The following is an 18,457-nucleotide window of genomic DNA, read 5'->3' on the forward strand; positions in this document are numbered from 1 at the left end:
GTTCTACAAAGCATCATCCTGTAGGTTTGTGCAGTTTCACTGAAATCACTGGTTTCCATAGAGTGGAACGTAAAGAAATGTTTTGAATATTTGTATGTATCTGTATTCAGTCCATGTTACATTTTGAAAAGGCAGTACTATGAATACAGTTCTTTTTACATTTTAAGAGAATACTTTTAAAACACTAACCTACTAAATAAAAAGTAGAATCTTCAAACACCATCAATACTTGCGTATGAACAATTTTTCAAACAAAGTTTGAAAGTTTATGAGACAGGCACCAATCTCTCTCAGAGTATTACAGGACTGTCAGACTGTGGCTTTACACCACATTCCAAATTATTATGCAAACTGGATTGAAGTGTCATAAAGATAATTTTTTTTGTTTCTCAATTAAACTCATGGATGGTATTGTGTCTCAGGGCTCTTTGGATCACTGAAATCAATCTCAGACACCTGTGAGCCCAATTAAAGGAAAACTACTTAAGAAGGATGTTCCACATTATTAAGCAGGCCACAGGTTTCAAGCAACATGGGAAAGAAAAAGGATCTCTCTGCTGCCGAAAAGCATCAAATATTGCAATGCCTTGGACAAGGTATGAAAACATTAGATATTTCACAAAAACTTAAGCGAGATCATTGCACTATGAAGAGATTTGTGGCTGATTCAGAGCACAGACGGGTTCGTGCAGATAAAGGCAGAATGAGGAAGGTTTCTGCCAGGCAAGTTCATCGGATTAAGAGAGCAGCTGCTAAAATGCTATTACAAACCAGCAAACAGGTATTTGAAGCTGCTGGTGCCTCTGGAGTCCCGCGAACCTCAAGGTGTAGGATCCTTCAAAGGCTTGCTGTGGTGCATAAACCTACTATTCCGCCACCCCTAACCAGTGCTCACAAGCAGAAACGGTTGCAGTGGGCCCAGACATACATGAAGACTAATTTCCAAACAGTCTTGTTTACTGATGAGTGTCGTGCAACCCTGGATGGTCCAGATGGATGGAGTAGTGGATGGTTGGTGGACGGCCACCATGTCCCAACAAGGCTGCGACGTCAGCAAGGAGGAGGCGGAGTCATGTTTTGGGCCGGAATCATGGGGAGAGAGCTGGTATTTCCCTTTAGGGTCCCTGAAGGTGTGAAAATGACCTTGGCAAAGTATATAGAGTTTCTGACTGACCACTTTCTTCCATGGTACAAAAAGAAGAACCGTGCCTTCCGGAGCAAAATCATCTTCGTGCATGACAATGTACCATCTCATGCTGCAAAGAACACCTCTGTGTCATTGGCTGCTATGGGCATAAAAGGAGAGAAACTCATGGTGTGGCCACCATCTTCCCCTGACCTCAACCCTATAGAGAACCTTTGGAGTATCATCAAGCAAAAGATCTATGAGGGTGGGAGGCAGTTCACATCAAAACAGCAGCTCGGGGAGGCTATTCTGACATCATGCAAAGAAATTCAAGCAGAAACTCTCCAAAAACTCAAAAGTTCAATGGCTGCAAGAATTGTGAAGGTGATATCAAAGAAGGGTTCCTATGTTAACATGTAACTTGGCCTGTTAGGATGTTTTTGATTGAAATAGCTTTTGATTTCAGTGAATGTGACCTCCTAGTGCTGCAAATTCAACAAATGACCATTTTCAGTTCTTTACAACCTATAAAATGTTATGAAACTCTGCTGTGCATAATAATTTGGAACAGTGCATTTTGAGTTTTTTTACATGAAAAAAAAAACAGCCAAATAGTAACGAGAAAAATATTTTTTCCCCCATGTGCCTTATTGCAACGTATTCAAAATTTATTAAAAATGTATTCTGAACATGAATATCAATATATTGCTAATGCATTATAACACAATATATTTCTGAATTCGGTATTCAGCCATCACTGTTTCTTCACAGTATTCTGACCATCTCTGCTTAGTACATGTTCTAAAAACTCCCTAGTTTTAAAGTCTACAGACCAAAAAGGCAGCATTCTGTTCAATGTCTCACTGCTAATATTTTGATACATCTTTTAAAAGCCTAATACATTAAAAGTGAAAATAGTGAAATTTAATTCACATTTGGCAAGACTTCACATTCATTTGCCTGATTAGAAAAGCAACAGGGTTCATGCTAACTGGTTACTTCGATATGTAAGTATAAAACAGCCCATGCATAGATGAAAATGACAAATAATCATTTTTCATATATTTCTTCACTACACTGGAAACATGTCTATTAGTCAAAGGCAAAAAAGATTTTTAAAGCAGGTCCTACCTGTGTAGCAGAGTTCATGAAGCAGGTGTTGCCCAGATTGGAGAGGCCACACAGGCCTTCTTTCTCACTGTGCCTACTCTGGTCTGAGTATTCATAGCTGTTATACGGGGGGTAGGACAGAAGGCTATAGCTAGAGTTTTTCACACTGCAGTGAAAGAAAGAAGCACAGCGAGAGAGAAATGCAAGGACAAGGAATTCAATTAGAGGACGTGAAGCACCTGAAGAATCCAAATGAGCACAAGATATCACATACAGTGAAGGTACAAAAAGAAGCTACAGCATTACAAATACAAAGACTACCAAAAAAATCATACTACATGTACTTCTGGGGGGAAACATAAAAAAAAAAAAAAAAAAACTCACTACTGTTAACTTTGTAAAACTAGACAAGAAAACAAGTTCAAATGTTGTATACTTCACTAAACTATTCTTACACTCTGCAATTACAGTCAGATAAGTTCAAAAATAATAACTTTTATACTATACAACAGCATCCTTTAACTCTAGTCCTTGGTGATTTCCATGCTAAAATACACTTAATAAACCTGGAAATTAACTGATGAATTGATTCAGGAGTGTTTGGGCAGAGAAATCACCAAAATGTGCAGGATGCTGTCTGTCCAGGACAGGAATTAAGCAAACAAGCATTGCCCTATCCTTTACTTGACCAGACTACCCTTACACAAAAGCAGGCATACATACAAGCATAAAATCATTAAAAGCATCAAAATGTACTATTGATTTCTTTTTAAAAAATTCCCACATTTACCCTAGACAAGCATAAGTGGAAACTTTATATATCCTAGAGTTCTCCAAGCTATCCTAACAATCAAGCACAAACATAAACATGAATCTGTGCATGCTCCATGATCAGAAAATGCTCCAAGCCCCTCTCTCTTCCTCCCTCCATCTCCTCTGAAGAGCGCAAGTGCAGTGTAAGCACATGGCTTTGCAGCACACCTCTGGGTGCAGTGCACGCCTCTGTCCCATTGATCAGTCTGCGCCGCGTCGATGCTCAACACCCTCTCCACCCTGCGCTCTAACTCCACCCTCTCCGGCCTCAAGCACCACCAGCAGCACAGGAGCATCTCCCTTCGGCCGCCATACCCCGAAACCCACACGCGCACAGAGAGAGGCGCAGGGACGAGAGAGCAGCTTCCTGCTCACTGCTGAAGACCAGGAACTCTGCAGGCCACGAGTGACATCCAAGCTCGTCCCGTTCCGAGAGGGGTGGGGGGAGGTAGAGAGAGAGAGAGAGAGAGAGAGAGAGAGAGAGAGAGAGAGAGAGAGAGAGAGAGAGAGAGAGAGAGAGAGAGAGAGAGAGAGAGAGAGAGGAAAGAGAGGGAGAGAGGAAAGAGAGGGAGAGAGAGGGGGGGTAAAGGGAAAGGATATTTTTAGCAACAGCAGCAGCAGAAAGCTAGTAAGGCAGCTTTAAGAAGTGAGAGGGGAGGTAGGGAGAAGAGAAAAGGGGAGAGCGGCAGAAGAGAGGGTGACAGTGGTAAAGAGAAAGAAAGAGAAGCAGAAAAGAGAGCAGCAAGCAAAGAGAAAGAAATACAGAGAGAAATGTATAAGATAGAGAAAGGGAGAGAGAGAGAGCGAGAGAGAGCGCGAGAGAGAGCGCGAGAGAGAGCGCGAGAGAGAGAGAGCGAGAGAGAGAGAGCGAGAGAGAGAGAGCGAGAGAGAGAGCGAGAGAGAGAGAGCGAGAGAGAGAGAGCGAGAGAGAGGGAGCGAGCGAGAGAGCGAGAGAGAGAGCGAGAGAGCGCAAGGGAGAGGACGAACCTTCCGCTACACTACCACCAGCTGAGCTTGCACTATGCTAAGCAATCGACACCCAGTACAGCAGTCTTATTGTGTGACTAAGCATTATTCCTCAGGATACCCATCTCACCAGCTACTGTCCTACAAATGGCCAACAGATAATAAGTGACCACATCGCAGCATATCTAGCATGAACGCTGCACTGGGCTGCGCACAAAAAAAAAACAAAAAAAACAAGGGAACAGTTCCAATACAGTATGAAGGTCACAAAGACTGCAGGAGTATGCAGTGGCACAAAGCACACACATAGAAAACGAGAAAGATAAGAAAAGAAGAAAAGAAAAACAGAGGGAAAAAGGGAACATGGAGAACAAAAAAGGAAGAGAGACAGCAAATGAGGAAAAGAGAAAGAAAGAGAAAGTGAAGGAAACAGAAAAGCCAGAGGCAAAATAGACCTTGGTCGCCTTCAGCTCCAGCAAAGTTAACATCTGTCTTCATCTACACAGGTCAAAAAAGCCTTACATAACTCCTCAGCACTGAATCCGTGGTAAATTATGTATCTGATGCTATTTTAATTCACATGATGCCATCTGACGCTGACACAAAATCTTAAGGGAGAGTGTTCCCAAAAAATTCAGCACACAAAGCAATTCTATCATTAGAATAACAACAATAATGAGAACATTAATTAAAAGAGATTAAAGGTTTCAAATTGTGAATTTAAGCAAATCATTCATAGCAACTTAATGCTAGTTAATACTATTAAATGCATGCAACGGCAACAAAGAAAACAAAAAAAAATGTGAAGGAGAAAAAAGAACACCCCAACATTGTTAGATTTTGGATATGGATGTTATCTGCTCTTGAGGGCTCTCCCTCAAAGCTTTTTCCTGCGTTAGCATGCAACAGAGCAGGAGAGTGGACAAACACACACAAACTAGTGATCTACGTGACACTACAAGCTAAATCTTTGCTAGTGCCCTTCGAACCACAGCTCTTAAGGCCAGTGTGTGCGCTGATCTTATTTACATGATTAGGACTGAAATTCTTAAAAACCTTCAAAGATAAAAGTTTATTTCCCTCCAACCTGTGAAAGTCATTATGTTCTGCAATTATTAAATAAGAAAAGCGCATAAAAATGTATGCCATAAAAATCATATTGCAAGCTTCACAAGATAAAAATCTTGTTGACTTTTTAAAGGAATACAGCATTTTAAACTTAATCTCTATCTTTTGCATCTGTAGCTTCTGAATGATTACTATGGACAATGGTACCATAGATTATTGTCCATGTTAATCCATTATACTATTCTGATTTGTCAGCCGATACCAAATGTGATGCACTCACTAAAGTCTGGGAAACTTTTTTCCATTAAATCTATACAAGCAGAGTGTAGAAAGAAGTAGGCTCTGCCATATATCAGCACTTGCCATGTACTACAGCTGTGCTCAATTCTATTTGCTTCAGTGTGAGATGCTTCTCAACTGGTGTGCGGCAGCTTTTAGCTGGCTGCAGTAGTCTTTTTTGCTTCCTTCTCTGGACTAAACAGATAAACTCCATACAAAATGTAAGATGTAGACTCTACACTGCCCTCTGGAGGAACACAGACATACAGACATGTACAACATCAGAAAGAACAACATCTGGCTAACATAAGCCTGAAACATTCTCTAGACAAGAGATCTTGTCTTCGAATACAGACGGACGTTAAATCCACTTCTGGTCTTGGATTTTGTTATCAATGGTAGTTGACTGAACTGTTGATGTGACACACCGTATCAAACTACAAATGATATCAAAATCAGGACCCGAAATGGGATTCAAGGTCTGGTTTTGAAGACCTCTGAGAGTGTACATTGAAATGAACTAGCATGCAGAATGACTGCAAAATAAATTAAAGCAGCTAAATAATGTATATGCTTTTACACATCACCCACAGTAGGTGTGTCGTCATTTTGTAGTCGGCTCCATGTTATGCCCATATTAGGAACTCCAGGTCTAAGCTTCATTTCTCTATCGGATGACAGAGGCAACTTTTCGAAAACCCTAGTCATTCTGGCCATAGAGAAATTAGGCTTTGACCCGGAGTTCCTAATATGAGCACAACGAGGACTAGAGAATGAGACATGACTACAGTGGTCTATTGATACAAATCATGGGGGAGGGGTTTAATTACAGTATATAATATTCCATGCTATAACTTATACCATTACATTCATTTAGTCCTTTCTTTTATCTCTTGTCACATTTATCATTATGAAAGTACCTTTCTAAAATATCACAACATGCAGATCAGACTCTTTTTTGTATTTTAGTTCATAATACTTCGTATTTATAGCATGCGTTTCTGGGCATTTCAGGGACAATACAAAACAAAACCTTCAACTGTAAAGGGTAGGACTCTAATATACATTTTTACAGTATACAGTTTACGTTTATGGCATTTGGCAGACGCTCCAGAGCAACTTACAATCTGATCATTTTACACTGGTAGGCGAAGGTAGTGTTACGGGTCTTGCCCAAGGCGTAGGGTGCTTGCCAAGGCAGGGGATAAATGTACGTTTACTGACATACTGAATAATAGAAAAAAAAAAGACTTTATTCCTGTTAATAAAATTGCTCCTTTGTTTTTATATTGATTTACAAACTAATAAATATATAGCAACATGTTTACTCGTACATGTTATATTCCAACATGTAGGCTCTAGTCTCTTGTCATTGGTCCCCCTACTTGTCAGACTAAATTTGTAACACTCCTGCTTACAGTATTGTGCAAAAGTTTAAAACCAACCTTCATTTATTTAATTTCCAGTCAATGCCAATAAGTACAAGTTTTTAACTTTTCAAGAAATATTTCTGAAGAGATTCGATAAAAGATAAGTTCAGGTGCTTGTTAACACAAATAGCTAATCAGCCAATCACATGGCCGCAACTCAATGCATTTAGGCATGAAGGGGTGGTCAAGACAACTTGCTGAACTGCAAACCGAGCATCAGAACGAGGAAGAAAGGTGATTTAAGTGACTTTGAACGTGGCATGGTTGTTTGTGCCAGGATGGACTGGTCCAAGTATTTCAGAAACTGCTGACCTACTGGGATTTTCACACACAACCATCTCTACGGTTTACAGACAACGGTCCGAAAAAGAGAAAATATCCAGTGAGGGGCAGTTGTGTGGACAAAAATGCCTTGTTGATGTGAGAGGTCAGAGGAGAATGGGCAGACTGGTTCCAGATGATGGAAAGGCAACAGGAACTCAAATAACCAACCAAAATCTCTGAGGAACGTTTCCAACACCTTGCTGAAAATATGCCATGAAGAATTAAGGCAGTTCTGAAGGCAAAAAGGGGTGCAACCTTTTACTAGAAAGGTGTACTTAATAAAGTGGCCAGTGAGTGTAAGGTCAGAGAAAATTAGGTGAAAAACTGGAGTTTCCAACAATTAAATGATAACTACTAACAAATATGTTAAGAATTGTTTTATTTTCTAGTTTTCTGCTCTTTTGTTTTAGTTATTCATTGTTATTCAATCACCATTCCTGCAAATTCTAGTCTCAAGAGGCTCTTCTGGGGCTAAGACAAAGATTTAGGACAAAGGCAACAAAGGTGGGATCCTTTTTCGACTGCAGAAAAATGGTGAGACCTGAGGGAAAAAAAGCTGCCAGACAGAAGAGAGTCTGTTTGTGTTTTGTCTTGTGTTTGTAGGCAGTAGATCAAGTTGCAAAAGTCGTACCAACTTTGAGTTGCATACTACCTAGGTAGCGATGAGTCGGCACAAGGGCATTCTTGGGCCCGGCAATATAGGGGGTAATTTGCAGTTTAATTCTATAGGCAAATGTTCCAGAGTTAATCATGCAGTTTTTTCCTGTTTACCTAAATGTGTAGGGTTTTTCCATTCCAATTTAATATCTACAGCTGAGTCTCAGCATGCTGATGCATTTGAGGGAGATGTTAGATACATTTTGTTCACAAAAAAAAAGAAAGAAAAAAGGGAAAAATTGTGAAGAAAGCATGGGCTTCCAGCAGCAACATAGGAGACAGGAGCAATGTTTCATGGTTGTAAGCAAACGTGTAAAGAAAAAGGACCTTGAGGGGTTCAGGTGTTTAGACAGTGGCACATTTCTGTAAGAACAGAGCAACAACAGTACTACTCTCTAACTCTAAAAGTGGAAGAGACTGCAAGGAAAGGCAATAAGTTGCTGAACCATGTTAATACAAAGGCAAAGCAAGTGAACCTCTCCATTGAGCAAGAGAAAGCATCAGCATCAGTTTTTGAGGGTCTTTTCCGGCAGTTTGACCAGCTTGATCAGACTGTCACAGAAACAGCTACAGTAGCATGAGTCAAAGGAGAAAGCTTGAACAATAAGCAAGTACATCGCCTGGCAGAAGAGTTCAACCTGGCATTCAGAATGATGCAGAAAGTTGGTATACTCAGCGCACTACTGAAACAGTTTTACTGCATGGTGGCTATTCTGACTGTGCATCTATTAAAGATATGATGAGCAGTAAAATTAGTTTTGCTCAAAGCAATGTGCAGCTGGACATAACTGCAGTGTTACAGAATGTCGCCCACTTTAAAAGTAGTCAGCATGGCAGAACATCTCAAAATAATGTATGCCGCTACTGTGGTAAAGCAGATCACTGGAAGTGTAGATGCAAAAAGAAGTAGGAGGTAAAGAGTACAGTGAGTTTAGGGAAAATACAAACTAAGTCAGTAAGTGGGGTCATTATCCCTAAAGTTGGATGTAAACTATTTAGGCCTATCCAGGAAGTAACTCAGATTTACGCTACTCCCACAGAAGTGGATTGATTAAAATAGTGATAGGTGCTGTGGGAGTGTATTTATAGCCGATTGCACATGAGCATAGCAACAAATTGTGTTTGTTTGTTTGTGTGTTTCCAAGAAAAGGGTTCTTTTAAACAAGCCAACTATGTTCTGTTCTCCTGGTTTGAACAGCCAGCAAATTGCCTTTATGACAGCCCTAAGTAGGGTTTCTCTTTTTACAACACCACGATATTCAAAATCCCTGAAAAAGCAGACTCTGTCCTTTCACGACAGGATTTAAGGCTCTGAGAATGCAGACTTCCGGTTTACACCTAGGGGTGGGAAAAAGGATAACATATGAAGCTCTGTACCAACTTCTAACACCAAACTGTAGAGGTGAGGAAAAAGATTTCCTGTACGTTTCTTTGAAAAACTGAAAGCGAGTGACTAAAAGAAACAGAACAAAGACACATTAAATATTGGAAAATTACATATTATATTTAGTTGTTGAAGCTTCAGCGTATTTTTCAGTTAAATATGTGTTCTGCATTTTTCATGTCTCTTGACTTTTGCACAGTACTGTACATACTTATGTGCTACAGCAAAGCTCAACAAACAGCTGACCACTAGTCAAACACCAACAACCACTGTCTGTTTTGTATCATCTGTTTGGTTTTTTCATCTACAATAAAGGCATGAAGCCACCTTCTCCTATCAGAGCAAACCCTGCCCAAGTAGCACTGGACATTGCCTTAGAACACAATGCAGCTGTATTGTGACATGGGAAATGACTTATGACATTTTCTCCAATTCGTATAAATATACGAAAAGTGGATGAAATACAGGGAAATGCATCTACACTGATCTTGAGACCTCTGTGATTTACTATCCTCCTTCTATGATTGATGTCCTGTGTACATAACCTCCAGAAATCCACTAAGCTAAATGTGGATTAAACAGCACTACACCTCAGAGGAAATCAGCACACACACAGAGGCACTATTCAAGCTGGGTAGAAGAACAGAAAGAGGCTCTGTCCCAATACTCCAAACTGTTCCCTCCCTCCTTTCCCTAGTGCACTTTAAGTTATACAAGCGGCAAAATGCCTGAGAATCTACAAAAAAAAAAGAAAGAAAGCCGTCCTATGAACTTTCCACAAGGATACTGGTAATGAGATAGGACGAGGGAAAGGAGGCTATTTGGCGTACTTGGATGGCCGTGAAGAATAGAAACACACACACTCATGCTGTTCTTTGAGTACGGTGCGACTATGTTTGACCCGCCCTCCCATAAGCCCTCCCAATGAGCCACGCCCAATTGGCGCTTACTTCCTGCTGCTGAAGCTGCTGTTATGATTGTTTGTGAGAGATGTAGGGGAGATCTTTGGTAAAGCAGAGAGATTGGAAGCACCAGATGACCTTCAAAAGATAAGAATATCATGAGTTAGAAGAAATCAAAGCCTTTTTTTAGCCTTAAGAAATTGAAGCAAGTGTTATCACTCTTACAAAAACAATGAAATGGGTTATGGAAGCAACTAAGGCAAAGTATACATAAAGCGTAGTAAATATGCACAAGTATATAATGAATGAAAGCTGAACAGAAAAAAAGCTGAGACTGAGTAGCAGAATAAAAGAAAGTAGGAGCTCTGAGGTCTGAAGAGGGTTTTTGATCATCTACTTAAATGGGTATAAAATGATCTATACACAGAGAGTGAATTGGGACTTTCTCATGGGCTGCCATTACAATTAGGAATAAAGTAAACCCATCACTACTGCTAAACAATCACCCACACAGAACATCCTTCCACTCTGTCCACTTCTAATAACGAACAGCAGAAGAGAGCAGCATGCATGTCACTTACTTTGGTGTGGAGGAACCACGAGGCCACGTACCATCCTCGTTCTTCTGCTCTATAACTAGAACCTACAAAAAGAAAAAGGTAATCCATTAATCTCCGACTTCAATAACTGATGTTGAATACACGACTAAAATTTATCTGAAAATGTGTCAGACTCGAGCTTGAGCTATTTAACAACATGTCTATTTGACAATATGTAGAGCCTGAGCTCTTAATTATTTTGGCTTGAGTACTGCTCTCTTGAATAGACTATTAATAGCTGGGATCTTAATGATTGATCAACTAACCAAAAACTGACAAATACACTCAACGGCCACTTTATTGCTTGTTAACACAGATCAGCCAATCATATGGCCACAACTCAATGCATTTAGGCATGTAGAGGTGGTCAAGACGACTTGCTGAAGTGCAAACCGAGCATCAGAATGGGGAAGAAAGGTGATTTAAGTGACGTTGAAAGTGGCATGGTTGTTGGTGCCAGACGAGCTGGTCTGAGTATTTCAGAAACTGCTGATCTACTGGGATTTTCATGCACAACCATCTCTAGGGTTTATAGAAAATGGTCAGAAAAATGGAAAATATCCAGTGAGTGGCAGTTTTGTGGACAAAAATGCCTTGTTGATGTGAGAGGTCAGAGGAGAATGGGCAGACTGGTTTGAGATGATAGAAAGGCAACAGTAACTCAAATAACCACTCGTTACAACCAAGGAATGCAGAATACCATCTCTGAACACACAACACGTCGAACCTTGAAGAAGATGGGCTACAGCAGCAGAAGACCACACCGGGTGCCTCTCCTGTCAGCTAAGAACAGGAAACTGAGACTACAATTCGCACAGGCTCACTGAAATTGGACAATAGAAGATGAAAAATGTTGCCTGGTCTGACGAGTCTCGATTTCAGCTGCGACATTCAGATGGTAGGGTCCGAATTTGGAGTAAACATGAAAGCATGGATCCATCCTGTGTTGTATCAACGGTTCAGGCTGCTGGTGGTTTTGGTGATGTAATGGTGTGGGGAAATTTTCATGGCACACTTTGGGCCCCTTAGTACCAATTTTGTGTTAATTACCTTTATGTATGCTGTTATATCTGTTATATTAGCCTGCATTTTTCATTCATTAAGGACTATAGCCTTGTTTACATACAACACAGTGCTGCATTTGACGTTTTTATGGATTTTTCATGATTTTAGGTTGGTCAGTTGAAGTGTAATAAGACTAATAATAATTGGTTATCGGTCAAGTTTGCCACAATTCACCTCCAAACTTCACAGACAGGAATATAATAAAATGGAATCAAATCTGAACCCCCGAGTACAGAGAGCTTAAATGTGCAATAGAACAGGCACTGACAACAAAACAGACTGTGCTGCATAGTTATTGTCCTTTTAGACCTTTCAAACCTCGTCAAAAATAGAGATGGCAGTGATAATCAAATATGTGGACATATAAACCCAATATTAGTATTAATTTGGGATATTAAATAAGAAGTTTATTCTCTGTCACCATTCAAGCCATGTCTCAACTTGTGCAGTTGGCTGGTGAGCAACTGCTCCACCTCGCTCTGAAAACTGCAGCCACTTCATTCCTGTGAGATTATAGCACTGTATGTAATCACAATGTGCTGGTGCCACTAACATAAGTCAGAAATAAAAAGTTAACCAGCACACAGTGTACTGAGCCAGACAGGCATTAGTCTGTGCAGTGCCAAGTTAAGTTAAACAAGCCTATTGCATCTCAAGTTAAGGGAAGCAATGACATTTAGACAAAGCTATATAGGCAGAGCTTTATGTCTATAGGACAACTGGGTAAATCACATACTACTTTTGGGCTGATAATAGTACCAATTTAGATAAGTGTTGATATTATGCAAATTATCATTGTTTCTGTAAAATTGAAGTGCTTGACCTGAAGAAGCATGCCAAAGCACTCGTTTCATATTGTGGTTTTCAATCAAATGAACAAGAAGAACTGCTGTGTATTAGCAGTGTTACATGCCATCTGTGTAGAATATAGTTACGATAATAGTAAAAGCTAACCCAGAAGGTAATTACACGATATTATCTGGGAAAATGCAAGCTACAGGGTAAGGCTCTGCAATGCTCAGATGTGATACCTCATAAGTGAAAACTGATCATGATGATATCAATATTCTACAAACAATAATCATGTGTATTCATTTACATAGATAAATAGAACATAAATCGCAAAGGTCCTTCAGTACATCATCTTATTACTTTAAAGCATCCTAAGAAAAGAGATTAAACACAACTTTGGAAAGCAGTTCAGTGTGTCATTTCTGTATGTTATGATCTGGAGCATGTCCACTTCCTACCTGCCCCTGATAGAGTCCAGCATCCTGAATGGTGCTGTCTGGTTTGTTCAAAGGCTCAAATGTGTTGCTCATGTATTTGTTCCACAACCTGGTCTCCCTTTCGTCAGGAATGCTGAACAGCTTGCGCATCTCCTTTTCAATGGTATCTGTAAAGGACAAGTCTCATATGAGCCCTTATTTAATTCTTATAATCATCTATTCCAGAATATCACGCTGGTCCACCACTAAATGTGGCTCTACTTTCAAGGATGCAGTGGGTGGCCTGTGAGGCTAGGAAGCAGCTTCATCCTCCTTATACTCCCCATTACTGCATGCAGTGCTTAAAAATCAATATACACAACAATGCACCCAAACAGTTTGCACTTCTGCCAAGACAAACTCACAATAATTTAAAAAAGGTACAAATACGTTTCATTAAATACTGTGTTTTTACTGTATTTAAGATGTTGCCCGTTTTTGACAGACATGCATTTCAAATCATGAATTCATTGATCCTCAACTCCCCCCCAAAAAAGATAACCAGGTTAAACCACTTTCTATTTATTTTACCTATATCAGCACAGATGCATAGTTGCTCTTATTCAAATTTTCCACTGAGTAAAAACCTACACAAGTTATATGACCATTTTGTATGTGTGTTTAAAACCCAAAAGACTTTTATTAACAGCACGCTGCCTTTTACCTGTGAAAGTGGCAAGGCTATAAATATGTCAGTCAAGCTTTCAACAGTAATAATGAAGCAGTTTGAACCTTGGCAGCAAGGTATGCTTTAAGAGCCTTTGCTATCAACACCACAAGGCTGATAATTGCACAAAGAAAACTAAGTAAAGATGAGGCTGCTGAACTCAAAGAGCAAATATATAGTACAGTAGTAGATTAGCAAGCTATCACATCATCATTTTTCATGTCAATGTTCTCAGCAATGCTTTCTGTTTTTTAGGATCCTAAAGGACAGTTTGTCCTTGATCTATTCAAAGTTCAGTAATTAATGAATCATATGTTCAGACTGTATAGCTGTCAAGGAAATAATACTCAACACTCAAAACAAAATCTGTGCTTTATATGGACCACAAACAGACAATTAGTTAAAGTGAGCATTTTCTCCTTTTGTTCACATGTGAAAGATATTGCTGGGGGGGATTCTTTCAGAGCCAACTGTGGTAAACAAACAGAAAAGCCACAAGATTTTCTCACTGTCGTTCTTTATATGTACTTCTACCTAATTAAACAACCATTTGACCACATAGCTGACATTCTTCACTGTGCAAAGGTCCGAGCCCAACAACCTCCACTTTTAATTTCTATACAAAAAGGCCATTAAGTAATTTTTTTTTCAGCATAGGAGGCAAAGAAAAAAAAAGAAAACACAGACGAAATGTGTTTTACAGAAAAAAATCAACAACCTGCACAAAATACTGTTGCATTATATATTAAAAAAAAAAAAAAAAAAAACACAGACTTTGCACAGGAAAAATATTAGTCTACAATACTGACTAATGAAAAATACTCAGACACCTCAAAAGCTAAACTAAATATTATTTTTTCAGTATTTAGGATGTCCACTTTTTGCCTTTATTACAACTTCCATTCTTTTTGGTGGCTTGCTTTCAGTTTTCCAAAAGAAACCTGCAAGGACATTTTTTCCTCCAAAGTTCAGTCTTAGAAGATTTCTTCTTTTTTTGCCTATTTGCTTTTCTCAGTATGGGCGTCCTGACAGGTGCACGTTCTCTAAGACTCATAGTACTGAGTCTTCTTCACACAGTGGAAGTTCTGAAAGAAACACATGTGGATTTCTTCAGATCTGAAGCAAGAGTGGCGTTTCATTTTCTCCTCTCTCTCAAAGATAAAAGCTTTAAGTATTGTTTATTTGATGGTCACAGATTTAGTGGTCTGTCAGGTATTGCACAAGGAATACCATTTTTTTTTATTATCTTTAAATAATTCTACTTTTGGAAACTCGTGTGGAAACACTTGGGGAAGTGGACTATCTTACAGATCTAATATATCAAAATATCTCCTGAAAAATGATGAACTTGTACTTAATAGCCACTTTGATTGGAAATTAAATGATTGAAGAGTCACTAACTTTTGCACAGTACTGTACACTACCATTCAAAAGTTTAGAAACACATCAACACTAATAACTGCTGTCATGGCATGCAATAATAACCTACACAGTGTAGACTGAAATACAAAGAGACACCAGACTAGACACCAGAAGGATTTGATCATTACTTTTTAAAAGAATGTTAATTTTAGTATAATTCATGCTCAATGTTTACAGCTTTCTCAGTCATAATGCTATAGTCTACAGCTCTGTTCATCACTCTTGACCTCTACTGTTTCTTGATTTTTTTTTACAGCATGCTACTGATTACTTCAAATATGTGAAGTTGTAGAGTACTAGCTTTATATTAGAATTATGTTACATATGTAATTGCAACTAAATTTAGGCTTACAAATTTTTGAATGGTGATTCCAAGCCTTTCAACAGTACAGTATGAGATGGTCAGGAAATACCAAAAATATTTATACAACTCACTTCAAACATGTTCAAGATCCTTCATGCATTTCATTACATGAAATGAATGAATGAATGAGAATGTGGGGACAAAGGACCAGTCCTTTGTCATAGTGATACCAACCACAAACACATTAACAAAGTAAACTTACCTATTGTGTCCGCTTTGCTGAAGCGTCTGGTGACAATATTGTCCATGTTGCTGTCTTCACATAGTTTCAGTTCGGTGAGGTAGACCTCCACTTTGCAGTGCTTTACAAACATTCCCTGCTCAACAACCTGCAAAGACCAAAGCAATGAAATGAATTAACATTCGTTTGCTGTCTATTCCCTGCTATTCATACTATTCATGATGGTCTAACACTAGTTGCACAGCTTATTTAGACAGTGGGGATGCCTGAACCAAGTTCTGTGGAATAGAAAGGCACTGCTTTAATTCAAAGTCATTGCTCAAAGTCATTATACTTTAAAATAAAATTTGTCCTTCTTTTTATTAATCATTAAGCTATTTTATGAAACCACAGATAATGGTCCAATAGGCACATTTTGTGGAAAATGCATGGAAAATTACAAACAGCAACTGTCCTATTCCTTAGATTTGAAGAGGCTCAACTCACAACTGTAAACACATAACATCAACAACCTGCACAATATGCTGCTGCAATATTTTAAAAAAGCCCACACACAAGAATTTTGCACAGGAAAAAAATACTAGCCTACAATACTGACTATAATAATTTATAATACTGACTTTAACTAGAATCAAAAAAAGGCAAACAGCCTTTTAACGCATTTAAGGATAAGATATTTATGACAAAAAAAAAAAAAAAAAAAAAAAAAAAAAAAAAAAACACGGGGCCTGCTACTTATAATCGCAATGTAAAGTCTAGGTGTAAAGTGAGGCAATGAGGGCTCAGTACACCATAATGCTAACCACTGTGTTGAAACAAGCATGTCAGAGAAACTCTTAATTTAGCAACCAAGCGCAGAGACAGCTGAACGAACCCATCCTATTTATTTCACACAAGCCCCTCCACTGGTGGCCCAACACCATGAACAAACTGCCTTAAACTCTTTTTTCAGACTGGGCCTCCTACAAAGCCAAAACGTATAAAGCACTATTTTATACACTGAACCAAATGATTTTACTCCCATCATCTAACACTCTAGCGCCTTCTCCCTCTATCTCTCTCTCACTGTCTTTACCCCCTCTCTCTGACCTCAGCTGGCATTCCTCTTCTTTCGAAACAAGGACACCCAAAATCAGGCACCTAGAGTCGGGCTCTAGGCCGCACGAAGGCCCAAAGACACACTATATTCCAATCGACCTCCATTCAGAACCAGAAGCCCCAAAATTGAGAAAAAGGAAGAACCTCTTGCATGTTGTGCCTAGCGGATCGCTCCATGTAGCGTTTCAGTCATCCAGAGTCCCTCTGAAAATAGAAACGCACCAGCCACTCGATACCCCCTGCGACATACATGGCAAAAAGGGGCGGATCGATGGGGTGAAGAGAAACCCCAGAAGCAGCCATGATGCCATGACTGAGTAAATCAGAACAAGCAGCATCGCTGCCTATGTTAACGGAAGCGAGGAAGGCCTAAATAGTCACAGCAATGTCAACATGTAGCAAGATGTTGACAAATTCTCGGAGTGCTTTACAAGACTGCATATTGATGTAATTACATGTGTAATGTAAATGCCTTATTTGCCTTATTTGTATATAATTTTTAAACAAGCCTCATTTAACTTCTTTGACTTATATATGTGATTACAAAAACTTCAAAATCAAGTTAATAATAGTACATTACTTAACTAATTAGTATTAACAAAAACCTGACACAAAGATGAGGGGAAAGCTGAGCTAACAGAAGTCAAACGCCACCTATACCAACAAAGATTTATTCACTGATGGCCACAGGAAAAGGAAAAAAAATCTTAGTTGAAAATCTGAATATATTGCAATTCAATATTGTATTTTATGTTATGAAACACAACTGGGCTTTAGTTTTCTAATGAACAGCACACAGATGATAAAAATAACAACATAGTACACCTCCTGTGTGAGACTACGCAAACATGTCTGCTGATGCTTATGGACAAATGTATTTCATTCATAAATGACTCCAATCAGATATCCAATTTAATCACTGCTTGACAGGTAAAAACCCTTCAAAACCAGCAATTGTCTATGATTTATAGTAATCAGCACTGCTTTCTCTTTTGAATTTCATAAACATTGTTTATGTGACACATACCTTTCGGGCGATGGGTTCCTGGCTCTCAGTCAGCCCATACCAGCTCACTAACTTATTCCAGCCCTCAGTGGGCACAAGGATGTAGTCCAACTCATCAATAAGATGTTCCTTAATGGCAAGTACATCACCATCTAAAAGAAAAAACATAGAGACAAGCACTGGTCAACTGCGTATCTGAGAGCTTGCATTTTCAGCCAAATCAGTTTCCTAAAAATATCAAAACTTTTGATATTATTATACCCCCCCCTGTTATTTTCTTTATTGGCTTCTCAATCATGATCAATCAATTTTACTGTAACTTCTCTCACTAAAGAACGCAGCAATTCAAGCGAGGATCATCTAGGCTTGACACTGAAGCAGTTGCTAACCTTTAAGGAGACCCGAGTTGTCCACTGGACCAGGGTAGACATTCTGATCTCCCATCTGGTACTTGTCCCAACTGTCAAAGCCCACATATTTCTTCCACTGTTTGAACCAGTGACTATCTATTAAGTACCTGTAAAAGATAACAGATGGTTACATTTGACTGAGTGAACGAACACATAATGAAAAACAGCAACATGCGCATAAACGTGATTTCACGATTCACTCAGTTTCAGATGCAAACTAGCAGGAATATTTCTTTGGTTTGGTCAGATTTCTTTTTACAATCATGAATGTAAAATACGAATGTGATCTTCTGAACAAGTCTCGAATAAGAAGCCCAT

The 18,457-nt window shown here is 39.1% G+C and overlaps 1 protein-coding gene across 7 annotated transcripts in view; it reads right to left on the minus strand.

Moving 5' to 3' along the window:
• The window catches only part of LOC108425339 (ubiquitin carboxyl-terminal hydrolase 15), a 33,398-nt gene that overhangs the window by 13,382 nt on the left and 1,559 nt on the right, over positions 1–18,457 (minus strand). For 2 of the 7 annotated variants that reach the window (XM_017693913.2, XM_017693912.2), the window contains exons 2-8: positions 18,119–18,246; positions 17,751–17,881; positions 15,647–15,773; positions 12,974–13,119; positions 10,641–10,702; positions 10,108–10,197; positions 2,258–2,402 (exon numbers count right to left, since the gene is read on the minus strand). In XM_017693913.2, coding sequence (XP_017549402.1) covers positions 2,258–2,402; positions 10,108–10,197; positions 10,641–10,702; positions 12,974–13,119; positions 15,647–15,773; positions 17,751–17,881; positions 18,119–18,246 — 829 coding nt within the window. Of the gene's footprint in view, positions 1–2,257; positions 2,403–3,212; positions 3,522–10,107; positions 10,198–10,640; positions 10,703–12,973; positions 13,120–14,440; positions 14,744–15,646; positions 15,774–16,867; positions 16,965–17,750; positions 17,882–18,118; positions 18,247–18,457 lie in introns of those variants that run through there. The other 5 variants (XM_037539110.1, XM_017693914.2, XM_017693915.2 and 2 more) reach the window with 5 other exon arrangements.

The sequence above is a fragment of the Pygocentrus nattereri genome, chromosome 1 (genome assembly GCF_015220715.1).
Source record: "Pygocentrus nattereri isolate fPygNat1 chromosome 1, fPygNat1.pri, whole genome shotgun sequence".
Taxonomy (NCBI): Eukaryota; Metazoa; Chordata; class Actinopteri; order Characiformes; family Serrasalmidae; genus Pygocentrus; species Pygocentrus nattereri.